This window comes from Magnolia sinica, chromosome 6, assembly GCF_029962835.1.
Source record: "Magnolia sinica isolate HGM2019 chromosome 6, MsV1, whole genome shotgun sequence".
NCBI lineage: Eukaryota > Viridiplantae > Streptophyta > Magnoliopsida > Magnoliales > Magnoliaceae > Magnolia > Magnolia sinica.
In genome coordinates, this window is record NC_080578.1 from 10,540,999 (window position 1) to 10,561,303 (window position 20,305).

Consider the following 20,305-nt stretch of genomic DNA (forward strand, 5'->3'; position numbering starts at 1 on the left):
ATATGATTGGAAACAACACACAAGGGATGCCTTTCTCAACTGTTTCCCTTTGTATGGCCCCACTTGAATCACAGGTTGGGCATATCAATTCTTGAAGCCAACAAAATCATTTTTATGAGAGATCTCTTGAGGTGAACTCATCTAGTCCTAAAAAATATTGCCGAACATGGTCATTGTAATGTTTATGTAAAATCTTCCCTAATTATCAAGTGTGTCACTTAATTTGAGACATAAGGCCTAAGTGTCAAATTGCTCTATCATTCAATTGGGTCATATGAAGGAAAACAATATTAACCCTCACTCTCCAAAAAATTTCCTTTTGTGTGGCCCATACGAATCAAGGATGGGCTTGTCTTTTTTTTTTAAAAAATAATAATTTATCCATATGCCTACATTTTATCTTTGTATCTAATGGTTGGAGTTGATTTCATATAATCATCACAGCAGGCCCTAAAAAATCAAGGGTGAGTGTCTCTCTATTGACTTTTGTCCATGGTATGGCCCACTTAACGCACACACTAAAGTGATTTTTAGGCTTAATGGTTAAATTAATAGGATGCACTTATCCATCAAGGTAAATTTCACGTAAACATGATAATAGGGCCCATCAATTCTCGAAGCAAACATAACGTTAATTTTTAGCTGAAAGGGTAGTAAATGAAATATATTTAACACCCTGTTCCACTCTCCAATCACACCTACTTTATGCATTTACCACTGATTCCCATCATTTACCACCGTTTCCTCAGCGCCTAAGGACCCCTTAGTTAATATTAGTAGTGTATTGAAAATCTTAATCTCTAAAACATATGTTTTGTAAACTAGAGTGAGATTCAACTCATCCATGTCGAGGGTCCACATATTCGCATGCCATTGCTGGACGCTCAAACTTGCCCGCTCGAAAGGTGGGCCACAGGGAGAGAAACAAATGGACAACTAATAAGCAGTTGATCAAATTCAACTCATCCATGTCGAGGGTCCACCTATTCCCCGGAGTCCTCTACTGAGAATATAATATTAACCATCTGATTATTCTCTTTGGAATTTAGACCACTCACTATTTTAATGTGAACCATTCATTTGATAATCATTAATTGGATGGTTAGGATTGTCTGATCTGTTTTATTTAGAGATCAACTCCATCGGACACACAATTTGGATGGTTTAGATTGCTGTACATCAATGACCTATGTGAGGTAAATGAGTTACCTTCATATTTTAATTTATAGAATGGTAGCCGAGTTCGCCCTTTTAAACCATGGCCACCTAATTTGTGACTTAGTGTTTTTTTTTTTTTTTTTTTTTAAATTATAATAATAATAAATTTTTTTAATAATAATAATAATAATTTTTAAGATCATCTTCACTGGTATTCAAGGGACGGCTAGGATGGTGCCCCCACTTGGGACCCACATATTTAATTCTCTCTTTTCTCTACGGAGTTAGGTCATTGGGCCCCATCAAGGCCAGGGCCAAGGCCAGACTAGGCCATGGTTTAGGAACAGGGCTGTACACAAACCGAGTTAGGTTGCTTGACTTGACTCAAAAAAGCTTGAATCGGCTCAGTATGAAACTGAGTTCGAGTTGAGCTGAGCTGATTTTTTGAGATTGAAAAAATTTTAGACTAAGTTTGAGATTGGCTGAGCCCAACTCAAATCGGATCGAACCCCAACTCAAATCAAACTCGGATGGAATCAGTTATGTGACTTGGTTACTTTGATATTGATGTTACTCACCAAGTGTTCGATGAAATGACTTAAACGAAGTGTGATGCAAGGAAGGTATGTATATTGCCTACAAGATATTTGATGAAATACCTGTAAAGCTACAGTTGTTGTTTTATATACGATGAGAATTTAAATCGTAGCACACATGTTTGTGGAAATGCTGCATAGGTAAACTCGACTCAATCTTGACTCAAACTGGCTTGAGCTGCTCAACGAACCGAGCTGAGCTGAGTTCGAGCTGGGGTTAGCCAGTGGCTGAGCTGAGTCAACTCAACTCCTGTAGACCTATGCTCAGGAACAGGGCTGGCCTATGGCTACTCCCGGCCCACTTTTAACCCGGCCCGCCAGCTCAGGTAGCCAACGGCCCTCAAAACTCATGCCCGGGCCTACCCACGATTCGCCCAAACGCCAGGCTCAAAATTCCATCATATGCCCATCTTCAAATGCGAAGCACAAGATGCACCACACGTGCAACCATGGAACACTGAATGGAATCCAATACATTCATAGGATGGTCCCACGCTTTGAATCTTCCTCAGACCAAATTCCCATGGATCCATTTCCCAGGTGGCCACATTTACAGGGAGAAACAGACGATCAGGAAAACCATAACATGTGATTTGTAGTCCAAGTTCATGTGTTTTTCACCCGACCAATGGCCTGGTCCGAATTCGAGGATGGGTTACATATCCCACAAGGAGGACACTATAAATGTCCCAGATCCTCCACACGTGTAAAATTTTGGCACATGTGAATGCTGACGTACTAATGTTGACAAAGTGGACCCTTGACTATGTGATACGTGTGACCCAAGTCTCTGTACAGCGTACCACGGTTTTCAGTTCTGGTTAGTGGGCCCCATTGATCAGTAATCAAAACCACTGATCCGTCATTCTTTCGTGTCCCACTGTATGGGCCATGCCCAAAATAAAATCTCCTCGGTGGGACAATAGGAACCGTTTGAAATGTGGCCCACAAATAGACGCCCGGGATCGACTGAAAAAGTCCGGACGCGGATTGCCTATGCCGGTATACAAATAAGGGATGGCTTTCACTCTCGTCGGACGTAGTCCACTATCAGACCCTTCGACGTGACGGATTGAGGGGGCTGCCCCGCCCCAACCAAAACTCTAATGGGAGTGGAGAACCACGGCCAGGTTTTCCCAAGACCACAAACAAGCGTTCCCATCTGCGAGAACGCCGATGCGGAAGCGAACTAAGAGTCCGAACGAGCAAGTACACTTTCTTTCTTAATTGAGTACTTGTCACGAAGGAGAGCTAATCCCAGAGTCCATCTGGACATTCTCAATGCTCGAACTGATACTTGAGAGAAATCTACAGTACCCCCTCGCACAAAGAATCTCTTAGCGAACTCAAAGACCCCTGTGTTAGAGATCAAGGACTTTTGGTGAGAAATAGTGACTCACTGAGGTATTGGTATCGATCCCTAGTGGGCGTGGGTGGCTAACACTGATGTGTGAACTGCCAGTTGTGTACTAACAAGCTATATATATATATATAAACAAACTGTGTGGTGCCTACAGAGATTCCTGCGATAAATCCACTCCGTCTATTTAAGTAATCTAAAATCCAAAATCCAATCCAGGTAGATCCAAAAATCATGTGGGCCATTTTTGCGTGGGATCTGCCTGGTTTTTTGATTCTTGTGTAATTGAGGTCTTAAAAAACTGATGGACGGAGTGGATTTGTAACCGGCATCTCTACGGGCCCTACCACAGGAAGTTCGCGTGTCCCGGGAACAGGCAATCCGCGGCGGAAACAGAATGGTATATACCTCATTCTTATAATGTCGATGCTCTGTGGGCCAAACCATGATATATTTGTTTCATCCATGCGGTCCATCTATTTTTGTGGAACCTTTTATGGCATAAGACCAAAAACGAGTGTATCCCAATCTCAAATGGACCACATTACAAGAACCAGTGTTGAGTGAACATCTACCATTAAAAACTTTTTGGGGCAATAAAATCTTTGGATCAATCTGATATTTGTTTTTTCCCTTCATCTAGGTCTTTATGACCTAATTAAAATATTGGATGTCAAATAAACAGTGCAGTGAGCCTTAGGAGGATTTTAATGGTGGATATCCAATCACTATTGTTTTCCTGTGGTGTGTTCCACCTGAGATTTTTATCCCTCTCAATTTGGGGATCAAGCCTAAAATGATCTTTAAAAATGGATGAACGGAATGGATGAAAAACATACATCATGGTGGGGCCCACAGAGCACCGACCATCAGCCACCAGGCTCGTGGCAGGGGGAGTAGCCAATCCGTTTCCTCCGCGGCGAAGTAATCGAAATCGGAGCCGTACAAAATATGGTGAGCGGATTATGTGTTACTCGGGTAATACTACAGTGGGTGTTTCCCTGACCGTGGAGCCCACCTTGATGTATTTTTTATATATCCATGCCGTCCATCAGTTTTTTCAGCTCACTTAGGTAATATTCTAAAGAGTAAAGAAGATCCAAATCTGACCACATAATAGGGATTGAATGTACACCATTAAAAACTTCCTGGGGCCATAAAAGTTTTGGATCAATTAGATATTTTTGTTTTCCCTTCATCTAGGTTTGTGTAACCTTATTAACAGGTTGGATGGTAAATAAACATTACCATGGGCCCTTGTAAGTGTTTTTCAATGATGGACGTTCAATGGCCACTGTAACTGTAGTGAAGTTGACTTGAGCTGAGTCGAGCGAGTTTTTCGAGCTAGCTCGACTTGTGAACAACCCTAGTAAAAACTGATGGAGGGCGTGGATATGCAACATACACATCAAGGTGGGCCCCATAGGCAAGGAAACATTCACCACAGTGTTAGCTAGGTAACACTTGATCCGCTCCAAACAAAAAGATGCCACCCATCATCTGCGTAAGTTCATGTCAGGAAGCGATAAAAATGATCGGAAACGGATTGGCTACTCCACCTTGACACCCGCCAGTGGTTGGTAGTCGGTGCTTGTGGGCCCCATCATGATGTTTATGTTTCATCCATGCCATCCATCTATTTTTACGGATCATTTTACAATACGAGACCAACAATGAGTTATATCTGAATCTCAAGCGGACCACATTACAGGAAAAAGTGTTGAATGAGCTCGAAAATTGAAAACAATTTGGGGCCATAAAAGTTTTGGATCAAGCTAATTTTTGTTTTTTCCCTTCATCTTGGCCTGTATGACCTAATCAACAGAGTGGATGTCAAATGAACAGTACAGTGGGCCTCAGGAGGATTTTAATGGTGGATATCCAATCACTATTGCTTTCATGTGGTGTGGTCCACCTGATATTTATATTCCTCTCATTTTTTTGGATCAAGCCCTAAAATGATATTTAAAAATGGATGAACGGAATAGATGAAACATATACATCAGCGTGGGGCCCACAGAGCACCGACCACCCAGCCACGGGGCTGGTGTCAGGGGGAGTAGCCAATCCGTTTCCAAATGATCTGTCCGGCCCAAAATTGAAGTGAGCCACGTCACAAGCAACAATGGGGACGTGGACACGAAACCTTTGTCGCCCACCGTGATGTTAATATTCCATCCAGACCGTTCATTAGGTGGTCCCCACTAGGATTAAGGTAAAATCCAAATATCAGCCATATCCAAAACTTCTGTGGGTGCTAAAAAGGTTTTAATGGGAACCGTCCCCATCCCACTCTTTCCTGTGGTACGGCTCACTTGGGTTTCTGATCGGCCTTATTTTTAGTTTCCCAATCTAACAGGAGCTGAGAAAAACGATGGACGGAGTGGATCTTACATACTCAATGCGGTGGGCCTCACGTAGCTTTTCTTTTGCACAGGCTCGTAGTTACAAAAGCGGATTGCGCAGTTAGTAACTCGCTAAGCGATTAAACTCTCTTAGGTCCACCATGATTGATTTTTGTATTTTATCCGCTCTGTCCATCCATTTTCCCAGATAATTTTAAGGCTTGAGCCCAAAAATGAAACATATGAAATGTTTAAATGGAACACATCACATGAAATAGTTGAATTGAACTTCTACGGTTGAAAATTTCTCGGGGGTACAGAAGTTTTGGATCAAGCTTATATTTGTGTTTTCCGTTCATGCATGTACGTATGATATTATGAACAGTTTGGATGACAAATAAACATCACCGGCCTAGCAAGGTTTCGAAGGTGGAAATCATTATCCCCACTGTTTCCAGTGGTATGATCCACTTGATCTTTGGATATCCTTCCATTTTGGGCTCAACCCCTTAAATTATATGGAAAAATGGATGGACGGCGTGGATAGACCACAAACATTCAAGGTGGCCCCAACTGAGTTTACTCAATACGATAAGAGCGTCGGGTAACTCAGTACGCAATCCGATTTCCCTGGTTACTGGCTACATACTGTCTACCTGGGAAACTGTTGGAGAATGGTCCACCCACGGTCGGATGCATCTGAAATAACGGATGCATCGGCCCCACTTTTCAGATTCAAAACCTCAAACTGTAAGTAGCGACGTATCCTATAACTCCTCTCGTAAACAAGACAAAGTCACAATTTGCATTATACAAACGATAGCGTGGATGTCTATGATTGCCCGGAGAGGATTAGGTGCGTCCCTGGCCCTGTCCAACACGGTGCGGCACTGACTGTGGGGTCCATCTTGATGTATGTACAGTATATCCATGCCGTCCGTCAGTTTTTTTCAGCTTATTTCAGATATGAGATAAAAAAATGGAAGCAGATACAAATCTCAGGTGGACCACACTACAGGAAAGAGTGGTAATTGACCATTAACAACTTTTTGTAGGCCACGCAAGTTTTAGATCAAGCTGATATTTTGTTTTTTTATTCATCTAGCTCTGTGTGACCTTATCAACAGGTTGAATGGTAAATAAACATTATAACGGCCCTATAAAAATTTTAATGGTACGCATTCAATCAGCACTGTTCCCTGTAGTGTGGTCCACCTGAGATTTTTATCTACTTCATTTTTGGGCTTGTCCCAAAATTGATCTGGAAAAAGGATGAACGGCGTGGATATACTATACATTCATCAAGGTGCGGGGTTGCACGTAATCCACTCCAATGATGGCCTTCTCCGTGCAATCTTCCAGACAAAGAACGCTTGTCTTGCGTATAAAGTAACTTTCAATCCACGGATGTGTACAATGACATGCGTGTAAGCTATTGGAACCATTGATTTATTAAAGATCACAAGGGTCCCACCGCAGGACTTATTTAAAGGAGTTAATGTGCCATGTTAGTGGACAACCTAACCTTCTTCAACTCTTTTTCTTTCACAACATTCTTTCTAGTAATTTTCACCATTCAAATGGCTTCATCACATCCGTCCATGGTTAGGCCTCTCGACCTTCTCTTTTTCTTATGTGCATTGGTGGCCCACTCACATGGAGGCGACATTGCAATCTACTGGGGCCAGAACGGCAACGAAGGTACCCTTGCTGACACGTGCGCCACCGGTAACTACGACTTTGTGAACTTAGCTTTCCTTTGCAATTTTGGCAATGGCCAGATCCCACAGCTCAATTTAGCTGGCCACTGCGATCCGTCCTCCAACGGGTGCACCGGATTGAGTGATGACATCAGGTCATGCCAAGATCAAGGGTTGAAAGTGATGCTCGCGATCGGAGGAGCGCTTGGGAACTACTCCCTAGCATCGGCGGACGATGCACGGCAAGTGGCTGAGTATCTGTGGGACAATTACCTAGGTGGGAAATCCTCATCACGCCCTTTGGGTGATGCGGTTCTCGACGGCATTGATTTTGATATCGAGGGCGGGACCAATGAGCACTGGGATGACCTTGCAAGAGATCTTTCTTCTTATGGTTCTAAAGGAAAGAAAGTCTACCTAACGGCGGCCCCGCAATGCCCATTCCCAGACGCATGGGTGGGTAGGGCACTGAAAACAGGCTTGTTTGATTATGTATGGGTCCAGTTCTACAACAACCCTCCTTGCCAGTACACTTCGGGCCAAGTCGGGAATCTGGACCATGCTTGGAAGCAATGGACTTCCTCGATCAAGGCAACCAAGATTTTCTTGGGATTGCCAGCGGCTCCAGAGGCAGCTGGGAGTGGTTTCATCCCTACTGGGGATCTGACCTCCAAAGTGCTTCCCTTATTGAAGAACTCTAGCAAGTATGGTGGGGTGATGTTGTGGTCAAAGTACTATGATGATCAGACCGGATATAGCTCAGCTATCAAACATGATGTATAATCTATGTTTGTCACTGTTTTGGGTGGGGCCTCTGGTGATGGGGTCATGACCCAAGTGCTTTTGACGTACGGTGAGTCCATTAGCCACTGTTCAGATCTAATCTCCAAAACGTTTGTGTATATATGTTGCGTTTTTATATCTCACATGGCTCAAATGCGTGTAGTGTATACATTCCACGTTCGATAGTGTTATCTATTTTTCTTTCTTTCTTTCTTTCTTTCTTTTTGAATTTTCAGAGTTTAAAAGTATTTCCCTTTTTCAATAATAGGCATTATTTAATGTTTATTATGAGCATCATAAAATTCATGTCATATTCAATCATCTTATAGAGTAAATAATTATAAGCCCACGGGAGAATAGATTCCTTGACCTTTCACTCTGTTACCGTGTAAAACAATCACTCTCTTTGAAAGCATCAAAGATCAAAGATTGTGTATAAATGCATATCAAGAGACCTTAACATCCCCTTATACATGCGGGGTGGAACTCTGCGCAGAAACATAAAGAGACATTAACAAAAGTGCTTCTAAGATGCCAAGGGAATGTTGTTATTAATGGGCATCCCACCCTATTTTGGTGCAAGGGATAATATAATACAACCCACTAATGGGTATACGGTACCATATCATATACCTCATCTTATAGATTCCAATCTGACAATTTCATCATGGGAGGTTATTTGATACTTCTGTGGGGTATGATGGCGCTAGACATGTTGGCACTTATGGTATAACACTCGACATTTTGTGTGCATAAAATCAAATTAAACTGGCCAAAATGTGAAATCCATTGTAGGTGAGTCACAACCCCAAAATTTGATTTCTGGTAGATTTTATATCTAACTTTTCATTTCTTCGTGCTATAATACATGTGAATTATATCTAATTTGTCAAGTAGGTTACATGTTGCACCATTGGCCTAAGATGATTAATGGACACGTTGTTTGAATTTGCATGCGTACAATGTGGCCATCATATGCTACTACTTTAAGCGTGAGCAAGGCTCTCGGGGCAATTAGCTAGAGGAATGCTAAGGCCAACGTGTTGGAAATCTTGCCCATTCATCTGGTAGGGTACATCATGAGCAAACATCAACTAAAAGTGATGCTGGTCTGCAAATGAGGCAAGTGAAACTGTCCAATAAATGGCTGTTAGAGAAAGAAGTAAAATGGTAACAATTCACCCTACGTGTGTGGCCGTTCACATGATGAGATCACTAATCTCATTATTTACATGAGGAATGTACAAAGTGTACCCGACCTGATGAATGGCCTTAATTAGTCTCCAAAGCGGATTGCATGGATCGACCTTTGTGGTGTGTTGACGTTGCCAAGTTTTGTGGGTCCCATCATGATGTATGTGTCATATCCCCATGCTTCATCCATTTTGTGAGATGATTTCAGGATATGGGCCAAAAAATGAGGCAGACCCAAAGCTCAACTAGGCCACACCATAAAAAGTAGTGGGGACAATGATGCTCATCATTGAAACCTTCATAGAGCCCACCCATGATGTTAATTTGCCATCGAACCTGTCTATAAGGTCACATGGACTTCTTGGATGAAGGAAAAAAACAATATATGATCCAAAACTTCGGTGACTTTGAAATGTTTTCACTGTTAGGTGTTCAATCCTCAATGTTTTTCGTCATGAAAATCAGCTAATGCATGTCTCGTCCCCCATATGGCACTTATAACTATAAGCAGCTTACATATAACATGTGTGCCACAATTCAGCTTCAAGTGCCCACATGTCCCGTATATGTCACATGTACAATTTGAAATCCCAACCAGTTTTAATCATTTGATATAAAACAAACCTTTGGATCTCTAGTAAAAGATCATATGCATGGTAATTAAATTTACAAATTTTAGGCACATGAAATTTACAAACTTTAGGTACATGATGTGTTGAATGAATAAAGTGTTATTTGAGTAAATTAGCCTCTGGAGAGAGGAGCTAGTTTATAGTTTCCCAAACTACAACATGGAATTGCCCACCTGGCATTCTTACCCTCTTTTACCAGGCCGAGGGTCAATGGAATACCCATAAGTGCATCTATTAGGGCCCATTTGCATACCACCAAATAAGTTACTTTCTGTACTTACGGTAGTAGATAAGTAATTTATTTCAGATAAATTCGTTTGATTTATATTTAGTTATAAGTAACTTTCTTTTACTTAAAAGTACTTAATTGTTTGAATTTTAAGTTGCCAAAGATGAGCTATTCATGCAACTTAGTTTTTATTTATTAAGAAGATAATTAAGTATGTTTGGTAAACAATATATTTATTAGCTTCTCCTCACTATCATCTCTCATGATTTCTCTCCGTAACAACTTACAAAAAAGTAAAAAAGCTAAATTTTTTATAAGTAAAATGATTAATTACTTTAAGTAAAAAGATTACTTATAACTAATTATAAATCAAACTTACTTAACTAGAATAAGTCACTAATCTACCCTTGTAAGTAGAAAAGGTAACTTATTTTGTGGTATCCAAACAGGCCCTTAGTGGCTGTTAAGAACTTGCAGAGAACTCATCTCCCGTTCATGTGCTTTGTAAGTGAACGACATCCCTGAGTTGATGGCCTTCCATCATGGAGCGACTGGTCCCCAAACTTCTCATCAGTTAGACAATCCTAACCCTTCATTCATTGGTCTGCAACAGAGATGGTTATGAAAAATGTACTGAGTTCACATTGAAAAGGCAGGGCGGGCTACCTGGCCCATTCCCACCTTAGTTAGGACCATCTTATTAATGCTTTGGACAATCCATCCATGTACAAATGTCAAAGTTCCCCAGTTCTACATCCCACCTGTATTCCAAAGAATCCATGTCTAGCAATGGGATCAGTCTAGATGTGATGGCAAAGGGGAGTTGTGAGAGATCTAGACCATTCATTGGGAAGGAACCATGTTTAAAATGCTCCAGTCGAAAAATAAAAAAGTAAAAATAATAAAATCAGGCCGCTTCAGTGGGACACAAAAAAGGGAAGCCAGAATAAATAGAGTTACACCCGCGTTGAAACATATGGACTCACCCAAGGGTGGTTTAAACAGGGGAGTTGATTAGGCTTGCAGCATCAGCTGCCCTGAGCTTCGTGATGTATGTGTTACATCCACCCCGTCCATCTGTTTTTTCAGCTCATTTTAGTTTAAACTAAAATTGAGGCAGATCTAAAACTGAAGTGGACCCAACCACAGTAAACAGTGGAGGTTGACCGCTCGCGGTTGAATACTTTTTACGGGCCACAGAAGTTTTGGATCAAGCCGATTGTTTTTTTCCCCTTTATCTAGGTTCGACTCACCCTTTGAACTGGTTGGATGTCATATAAACCTTATGTTGGCGCTAGGAAGATATCAACGGTAATCTTCTTTATTCCCACTGTTTCCTGTGGTGTGGTTAACTTGAGCTTTAGATCCGCCTCATGTTTTGCACCACATCTTAAAATGAGCTGGTGAAGCGGATGGACGGAGTGGATATAACACATACATCACGGTGGGCCCCACAGAGCCCCCGAGCTGGAGGCAATCCACGTTCGTCCGATTGGATATGCTTGGCTGATGATTTAACGGCTTAAAGGTGGTTTGGAGGATCATGGGCCACTGCTTTCCCTGAAAATAATTTCAAATCAGATGCCGCAGATTCGCCGCAGCATGAGATGCTGTTGTTGGAATGAGATGCCGGATTTGAAGCACGTGGTCTCTTTCGCATGATTCCCTCATTTTTATTGATTTTCTAGGGAGGTGGCGAGAAGATGATACGGTAGAGCGCAAACAACCGTGATACGGTACAGCCATGTAGCTATATTACTCGTGGCAGGGTTATCTTTCAATCAGGATTCTCCATCCAGTGGGACCCACTATAGATTGAAATTGATTAGAGATGAGCATAGATTGGATAATCCTATTCATCCAAACAGTGGCCTTAAGATCTACAGTAAGAAACAGAAACGATTAATGGTCGAGATTGAGTGCTGGAAAGTAAATATAAGTGACTGCTTTGATCTTCTGATAAATGCGATATTCGAAACATAGTCCATCCATGACGATTCCAACTTGGTATTCATTTATTATTTTATATTACGGTGATGGTTGCGCGTGATTTTTCGGTAATTTCACATGGGATGGCTATCAAATGAATGGCTCTAATGTAAATGGTCCACGTGCTAGGTTCATTGAACGCTAGAGGGTGGGCAGTCTATGCTTGAACAATCCATTTCAAAAGTGGAGGCATTCAGCCCAAGCTCGGCCAGCGGTTTTGGCCGTTGACCCGAACACCATCCCGCTAGCTGGTGTCAATGCACTGTGGGCCCACCCTGATGTCTGTGTTTTATCCACGCTGTCCATCCATTTTTCAAGCTAATTTCAGGGAATGGGTTCAAAAATGAGGTAGATACAAAGCTCAAGCGGACCACACTACAAAAGCAGTGGGGGAGAATGATGTCCACCGTTGTAACTTTTCTAGAGCCCACAATGATGTTTATTTGTCATTCAACCTGTTTATAAGGTCATACAGACGTGGATGAAGGGAAAACACAAATATGTTTGATCCAAAATTCTTTATGTCCTAGAGAAGTTTTCAACCCAATAATTCATTCCCTAGTGGTGTGGTACACTTTGAACTTTGGATCCGTCTCATTTTTGGGCTCATGCTCTCAAATTAGCTGGAAAAATGGATGGACTGCATGGATAAAATACATGCATCATGATGAGGCCCACAAAGCTTTGACATCAGGTGGCTGGATGGTGTTGGAGTCACCCGCCAGACGGAGCGGATTTCATGCGAAGTTACTGGAACTTAGTTTGGGCTCACCGTGATATTCTGTGTGAAATCCACCTGTCTATCCTTTTTTGTTATCTCATTTTACAACATGAAGGTAAGAAATGAGGTGAATCCAATACTCAAGCAGGCCAAAAATGTGAGGATTAAATGTCCACATTTGAAATATTTGTGGGGCCACAAAAGTTTTGAATCAGGCTGATATTTGTGTTTTCAGTTCATCCCATTGGGAATGACATCACGAAGGGTATGGATTGAATGTAAATATTACTGTCAACTCCAGGGAGGTTTCAACGGTAGGAATTTTCTTATCCATATTTTCTTTTAGTGCGGCCCACTTGAGTCTTTGATTCTTCTCAATTTTTATCTTAATTCCTAAAATGAACTTGTAAAATGGATGGACAGAGTGGATTTCTCAAAAACATCATGCTAGCCCTGTCTAGGTTACTAGCACGGAACTTGGAAAGGTTTCCCCAATTACACGTGGATTTCATGCGGAAGCCTTTGGCACGAAGTTCCGGTCGCCCAACTGTTATCCTTTTTGCGAGCTCATTTTATGATATGAAGTAAAAAAATGAGTTGAATCCAATACTCAAGTGGGCCAAAAACTTGAGGATTGAATGTCAATAGTAGAAATATTTGTAGGTGGATCTTTAACAATTTGTTCGTTATTTAGATAGAGTACAACTCTGTGGTGAGTTAGTTGGCAAGGTGACATTCTATTCATGGACTTAGAAGGAACCAAGCATGTGTTAAGACGGTTGTGAATTGATTATAAATTTGTTATCTTGTGTGGATTAGACTTTGTGGCTAAATTGTTAACGAAATTACCTAATATGTAATAGGAAAGTTCTTTTCTTTCGATGTAACAAGATGCCATGGATGATGGATGAAGGATGAAGGATGAAGAGATAAATTAAAAACTAAAAACTAAGGTCCCCTAAGTTATGAGGGGCAATGGAGTGAATTAAACTAAAATAAAATAAAAAATTGAATTAGTAAACGAGAAAATCAAGCTTTGCTTGATTGTAATAGGGCGAGACATGTAGCTCTTTGTGAAGTGCTACTTATATGGGCTTTTAGGAGGTAGTGGCCTTGCGTAGGCTAAACTAAAATGAATTGGTAGGCATGGAATAAAGTTGGAATTGATTGTAATGGAGCGGGGCATGTAGCTCTTCGTGAGGTGTTGCTTATATAAGCTTATGGGAGGTAGTGGTCTTGTGTAATCTTCAGTATTATAAAAGATTTGAATAATCGATTGTGAAAATCTCTTTGATTCTTCCATATTAATATGACCTATTACAAACAACAATGTGTATAAGAGATATATCTCGTGTGCATCGACTAAAGTCCTCGTCTTTAGATTCCCACATTGGAATTAAAAAGTTGTTGTGATCCTTATATCATGCACGTCCATGTTAGAATGATGTTGTAATTCTAACATTACTTGGCTTCGACATTTATAGAGAGTTGCTTTTTATAAGAGTTATTTGATAGAATTTTGTCATTTAATGTTAAGAGAGAGCCTGACTTTGATAAAATTCATACTTTTTGTAAAGAGTACTTTTTGATAGAATTATAGTCTAATGCTCTCTCTCATATGTACATCTCAATTGCTTCATATTGAAGTCATTTACATGGCATATGACATAGCTACAACATAATGTCTTTTGAATCGTTTGATTTGGGTATGCTAGATTGGGTATAAACAATAATGGAATACACGAGTTAAATTTTACCTATCATTTAATACATAGTGAAATATAGTGATGACACGTGACAACATTTCATTGGCCCACGTAAATACACCAAAAAGGTGTAAAGTCTCACAATGAAAATGGGACACTCCAAAAATTAAGTCGAGAATGATATGCTCCAAAAATCAGGTTAATCCAACTATTAAGCATGATATGTTATAAAAAATCATGAACAACTGACTCAAAAAACCCTACATTCATATAAGATGCATCAAACGGTTTAATAATCCTATATTTTAAAGTATTATGTTTTCCTAGTGGGACAACCAAGGTAGATTGATAAGATGTCATCGCTATTGAAGTAACTTCACCATGTAAGACCCATCATGAAGTCTGCGTTCATTTGAAGGGAAATCATTTTAAAACATGAGCCAAAGGATGCGATAGATCCAAAGCTTGAATGGATCACCACAGAAAACAGTGGGGTGAGTGACTGCCCACCCTTGAAACCTTCCAAGGGTCCACCGTGATGTTTATTTGAGATCGAACGTGTTCATAAGTTGAATGAAGGGAGAACATAAATATCCGCTTGATTGAAAACTTATGTGGCCTGTGTTCAATCCCCACTGTTTTTTTTGAGGTGTAGTCCACTCGAGCTTCGGAACTGACTCATTCCTTGTCTCATGACCTGAAATGATTTCTACGAACGGATGTACGTATGAATACAACACATACATTATGATGGGGACCACAGAACTTGTGACATTACTTCCGTAGCTAGTCTCGCTACTCAACCCGAGCGGCTAATTCGCGTCCGTGTACTGCGTCGTACACGAAACGAACTCGCGGTCATAGGTGTGCTGTAAAGCTGACGAGTGACGAACAGTCTTTGACTTCTTTCAGCCATTTGTCTACAAAAACAGTTCTCCACTTCATAAGCCCTGTAAAAAGAGAAGCGGAAGTGGGAGAGAGAGAGGGAGAGAGAGGATGTTGACAGCCAAACACCAAGCAATCTCCCCTCCTAGTCTCTCCTTCTCCAAAACCCTAAAAAGTAATTCAAAACCCCATTTTTCTCTCCCCCTCCAAAATCCATCCAAACGCCTCCCTCCTCTCAAATCCTCCCCTTCTCCTCCGATCCCAACCGTCCAAACGCCACCACCACAAGTATCCAAAACCCCAGCCCAAACCCGAGTCGACATCCTCTCCGAATCCTTACCGTTCATCCAGAAATTCCGCGGCAAAACGATAATCGTCAAATACGGAGGAGCCGCCATGAAATCCCCCGCCCTCCAGGCCTCCGTCATCAACGACCTCGTCCTCCTCTCCTGCGTTGGCCTCCGCCCCGTCTTCGTCCACGGCGGTGGGCCCGAGATCAACTCCTGGCTCTCCCGCCTCGGAATCCAGCCCCAATTCCTCAACGGCCTCCGCGTTACTGACTCCGCCACCATGGAGATCGTCGAGATGGTCCTCGTTGGCAAGGTCAACAAGACCCTCGTTTCCCTCATCAACCGTGCCGGTGCCACCGCCGTCGGCCTCTCCGGCAAGGACGGCCGCCTCCTCACCGCCCGTCCATCTGCTCAGTCCGGCCTCGGCTTCGTTGGTGACGTCGCCTGCGTGGACCCCACCATCCTCAGGCCACTCATTGCCGATGGCCACATTCCCGTCATTGCTTCTGTGGCCGCTGACGACAAGGGCCAGGCCTACAACATTAACGCTGACACGGTCGCGGGGGAGCTGGCAGCCGCTCTTGGGGCCGAGAAGCTGATCCTGCTGACGGATGTGGCAGGGATTCTTGAGGACAGGAACGATCCAGGGAGCCTGGTGAAGGAGATCGATATAAAGGGGGTGAAGGGGATGGTGGCAGAAGGGAAGGTGGCAGGAGGGATGATCCCCAAGGTGAATTGCTGTGTGCGGTCGCTGGCACAGGGGGTGCGGACTGCGAGCATCATCGACGGGCGGGTCCCACACTCGCTGCTGCTTGAGATCCTCACTGATGAAGGGGCTGGGACGATGATCACCGGGTGAGTGAAATTGAAAGGTTAAATTATAAATTCTGTCATTCTTGTTTTTTGGGTATGTGATATGCTAAAGCAGGGAAGGGGTTTTTAATAAAGCTGTAACTGTTGCTACTGTTTTTGAATTTCGAAGTAGGAATGGTGAAGTAGAGAAACTATACCCCAACCTCTTGTTTTTCAATAGTTCGTTTGCCACTATCATTTGGGGATACTAATATTACTCTTCCTTGAGATCTGGCTTCAGATGATATCATCTCAAGATCCGTTTCGTGAATTGAAGGTGGGTGATTAACTTTTGTGAATTCACAGTGGGTGATTGACTATGCTGCAAGTGATATATGGTTTGTTAGGATTAGGGCGGCAACTTGGGTTTGGGTTGACCTGAACTCGACTAACCCAATTGAGTTCGGGTTGGGTTGGAGACTATAAACTATCGCTTGGTTTCTAATAGTTTGTTTGCTACTGTCATTCTGCTGATACCAATGGCACTCTTCCTTGAGATCTGGCTTCAAATGATATCCAAAGACATCTCAAGACCCGTTTCGTGAATTGATGGTGGGTGATTGACTATATTGCAAGCGGTGTATGATTTGTTAGGATTAGGGCTGCAACTTGGGTATGGGTTGACATGAACCCGACTAACCTAACCGAGTTCGGGTTGGGTTGTTAGGGTCCTCAGGTCGAGTTAGGGTTGGAACCCTTAAACCTGATTTAAAATCCGGATCGGGCTATGTCGGGTTGAGCAAATTCAGATCGGGTTAGGTTGGGTTGGGAATAATCACATGCATTGGGGTGGGGTCGGGTTAGGTTGGTTAGGTTGAGTATACAGGAATTAGGTTGGGCACCTCGGATTGGAATTTGGGTTGGGTTGGATTGCAGGTCGAGTCCTCTTGAGGTGGGGATGGGCTCAAGTTAACCCTCAACCCAACCCAACCCGCCTGAGTTACGCCCTAGTTAGGATGACCAGTACATGATATCTATTTTTAGGGATGAGCGGTGTGCGTTTTGCATCCCATGAGAAATGGGTGGATCCCACGAGTGGTGTGCGTTTTGCTCAAGGTTCAAGCCCAAGCCTAAAAGTGAAGCCTAGGCTTGTCAGCTTGGCCCAATTCTAGCCCGGATCGACTTGTTTATAGTTTCCAAGGGTATATTTAAAAGTTTCACTTGGGATTGTCAATGCGCTTGGTTCGGATTGGGCCAAGGTTAGTCCAAGTCTGGCCGCATAGGACTTAAGCCCAAGCGCAGCCCGAGCTTGTGACGGGATAAATGGACAGGTCCGACCTTAGCTTGAGCTTAAGCTCGAACCCATTTACCACCTTTGGAATTGGATTACTCATCGAAGAGAATGTTAATTATTATTAATGGTAATCTAGGAGATGATTAATTGCTATTGGAATTGAAATTAGAATAATTATCTATGAGAATGTTAATTGCTATTTATAAATTTTCTAATCTAGATTAGTCATTAAATATTTCAAAAAATACATTGAAAAACAAAAGAAGATGTAGAACTTTTGAATAATACCATCGGAAATCATGAATAAGTCAAGATGAGCTGACTCGGCTTGGGCATATGGACCTTTAGACATAGCCCAAGCGCAACTCGATTAATAAATGGGCTTCACTTTTAGGCTCGGCCCCGGCCTGATTAATAAATGAGCTTTACTTTTACGCCTGAGCCTAGCCCGGCCCTCGTGCCACATATGCTAGCTTGAATCCAGCCTGAAACAAGCCAAGCCCTACAGCCCAACGGGCCAGCCTGGCCCATTACAGCCTTAGCCCATTGACGACCCTATTTCTATATCTTTTTTTGTCAGCCAATGTATTTTTGAGATGTTTAATGACTAATCTATATTAAACAACTTATTAGTAGCAATTAATATTTTTTAGATGATTATTCCAATCTCAATTCCAATAGCAATTAACATTCTCTTAGATAATAATTAATAGTAATTAACATTCTCCTTCACGACTAATCTAATTACAAAGGTGGTAAATAGGTTCGGGCTTAGGCTCAGGTTGGGCTGGTTATTAACTTATAGGGCTGGGCTTGGGTCTGTCCATTTTGGCCCGTCACAGGCCCGGGTGGGGCTTGGTTTAAGTCCTACTATGCAGGCTGGGCTTGGCTGACCTTGGCCCAGCCTGTTGACATTCCTACTCGCAATCTTATGATTAGCAGACGCCTTGGGACGTCAAGCTGCATATGTTGCCATCCTTGTTTTGCTTTCTCTGCTCCAAATTAGTTGTACTGTCGCTTAAATTTTGCATTGTCAGACTCATTTTTGGTTAGATGAATGGTTTAAGATGATTTTGTTGTGAGGCCCCCTGACTAGAAGGGAAATGAATTCGGGGTTCGAGGCAGCCTCAGGAAGATGAGAAGCAGAAGACTTTGGGATTGAGCTTATTGGATTGCAGTTGCAAAACATCTTAAAGGATTATTATTATTTTTAAATAAGAGTTGTTTAAAATCAAGTGCTGCATTGTTTGATATGGGTTGATTGAAGGAGGTGACAAGAGGTGCAAATTGTTAGCTATTTCAGTTGTGGAAGACAAGGGAACAAAGAGGAGTTTGTGGAACTTCAGATGGTGTTTTATTTCATTAATGTGCATTAGTGCTTACATGCCAAGTCTAACTTTCATCATTGGTAGGCGGTAGGCCATTTATTAGTTGAGAACGATTAGGTTAATGCCCATATCACAGGCAGTGAAGAGAACCCCTGAAGCCTGGAGATAAGCATGGATTCACAATATTTGTAGTTCTTTAGAGGTCTCGATTGTGTGTAACTGTGTATAGACAATCTCTTTCCTTGGCTGGTTTTAAGCGCATACTCAGAATTGAACATGTGGAAGAATTTTACCTACCAAAGAGGTGGGTCCTGCCATGGATTGAATGAGGTAGAAAATTCTCGGTGAGCAGTTGGTCTTAACAGTTGAGCCAGTGACCAAAAATGGATGGGAAAAAAGTGCGAATTGGCAAAAAAATTCAATCATTTAGAGAGGTTGGCACAACCATTCAATCTCCCAGCTTTGAAAGTCTCCAGTTCGGCAACGAAGCTGGTATGCATTTGTTTGAGGTAGGGGTTGTAATGCAAGGCATGGCCTAACGAAGTGAGCAGATTGGCTGAGAAAGCTCATGGCAAGTGTAGGCACAGCCAAATGGGATTTGTGGTATAGCATGCGAGGGTTGCAAAATCAAGGTTTGGAAGGAGTGATTCATTTATGTGAAATGTTAGAAACTTAAGGATCCATTTGGATGCAATCAAAGTTGTGTATTGGCACATTAGGGTCTGACGAAACTTGACCTGACCTGCCAACCCAACACGGAAAGTTATGGTTTGGGTTGACCAATTCCTATATGGGTTGGGTTGCATTTTGTCAACCCCAAAATTCAACTGGCTAGGTTTGGGTTTGCTGAGTCGGACCCAGTGGGTCATTAATATGATCCGCTCCTTGTGTCATTACTAAATACTAACTATATATGTATATAATATTATAATATAATATAAGTTTAAAAAACCCTTTACTTGATTATGATTGTTGTAATTTGGATTTTAGTAAGGGTTTAATTTTATATAAATTAAAAGTTTTGAACATGTGGTTGATATTTTTATACAAAATGCCAATATTGTTTTATTATATACTTTTTAATTAAATGGATCAAGTGGGTTGGGTTGACCCATTTATAGATATGTTGGGGTTGAAATTTTTAACCAATTTAACAAGTGAATTGGGTTTGGATTGGACCAATCCTTGTTATGAGCCAAACCCAACCTGACCTAATCCAATTCAACTGTTTTGCTACCACTACATCATATGCTGCCTAGGTTATGTTGTCTTTGGATAGGCTATATAGGTCATGCTGCTTTGA

The 20,305-nt window shown here is 41.9% G+C and overlaps 2 protein-coding genes across 2 annotated transcripts; both read left to right on the forward strand.

Annotated features, from left to right (window-relative positions):
- Window positions 1-7,039: 7,039 nt before the first annotated feature.
- LOC131249863 (acidic endochitinase-like) lies at window positions 7,040-7,989 on the forward strand. The gene has a single exon (XM_058250608.1). It carries the CDS (start codon window positions 7,040-7,042, stop codon window positions 7,940-7,942), a length of 903 nt encoding a protein of 300 aa, XP_058106591.1. The 3' UTR covers window positions 7,943-7,989.
- Window positions 7,990-15,321: 7,332 nt separating this feature from the next.
- LOC131248245 (uncharacterized) lies at window positions 15,322-16,620 on the forward strand. Its single transcript, XM_058248430.1, has one exon. It carries the CDS (start codon window positions 15,410-15,412, stop codon window positions 16,445-16,447), a length of 1,038 nt encoding a protein of 345 aa, XP_058104413.1. The 5' UTR covers window positions 15,322-15,409; the 3' UTR covers window positions 16,448-16,620.
- The last annotated feature ends 3,685 nt before the right edge of the window (window positions 16,621-20,305 follow it).

Excerpts from the sequence above, each read along its gene's own strand:
- LOC131249863 (XM_058250608.1), top strand. The coding sequence starts at position 7,040 with ATGGCTTCATCACATCCGTCCATGGTTAGGCCTCTCGACCTTCTCTTT.
- LOC131248245 (XM_058248430.1), top strand. The coding sequence starts at position 15,410 with ATGTTGACAGCCAAACACCAAGCAATCTCCCCTCCTAGTCTCTCCTTC.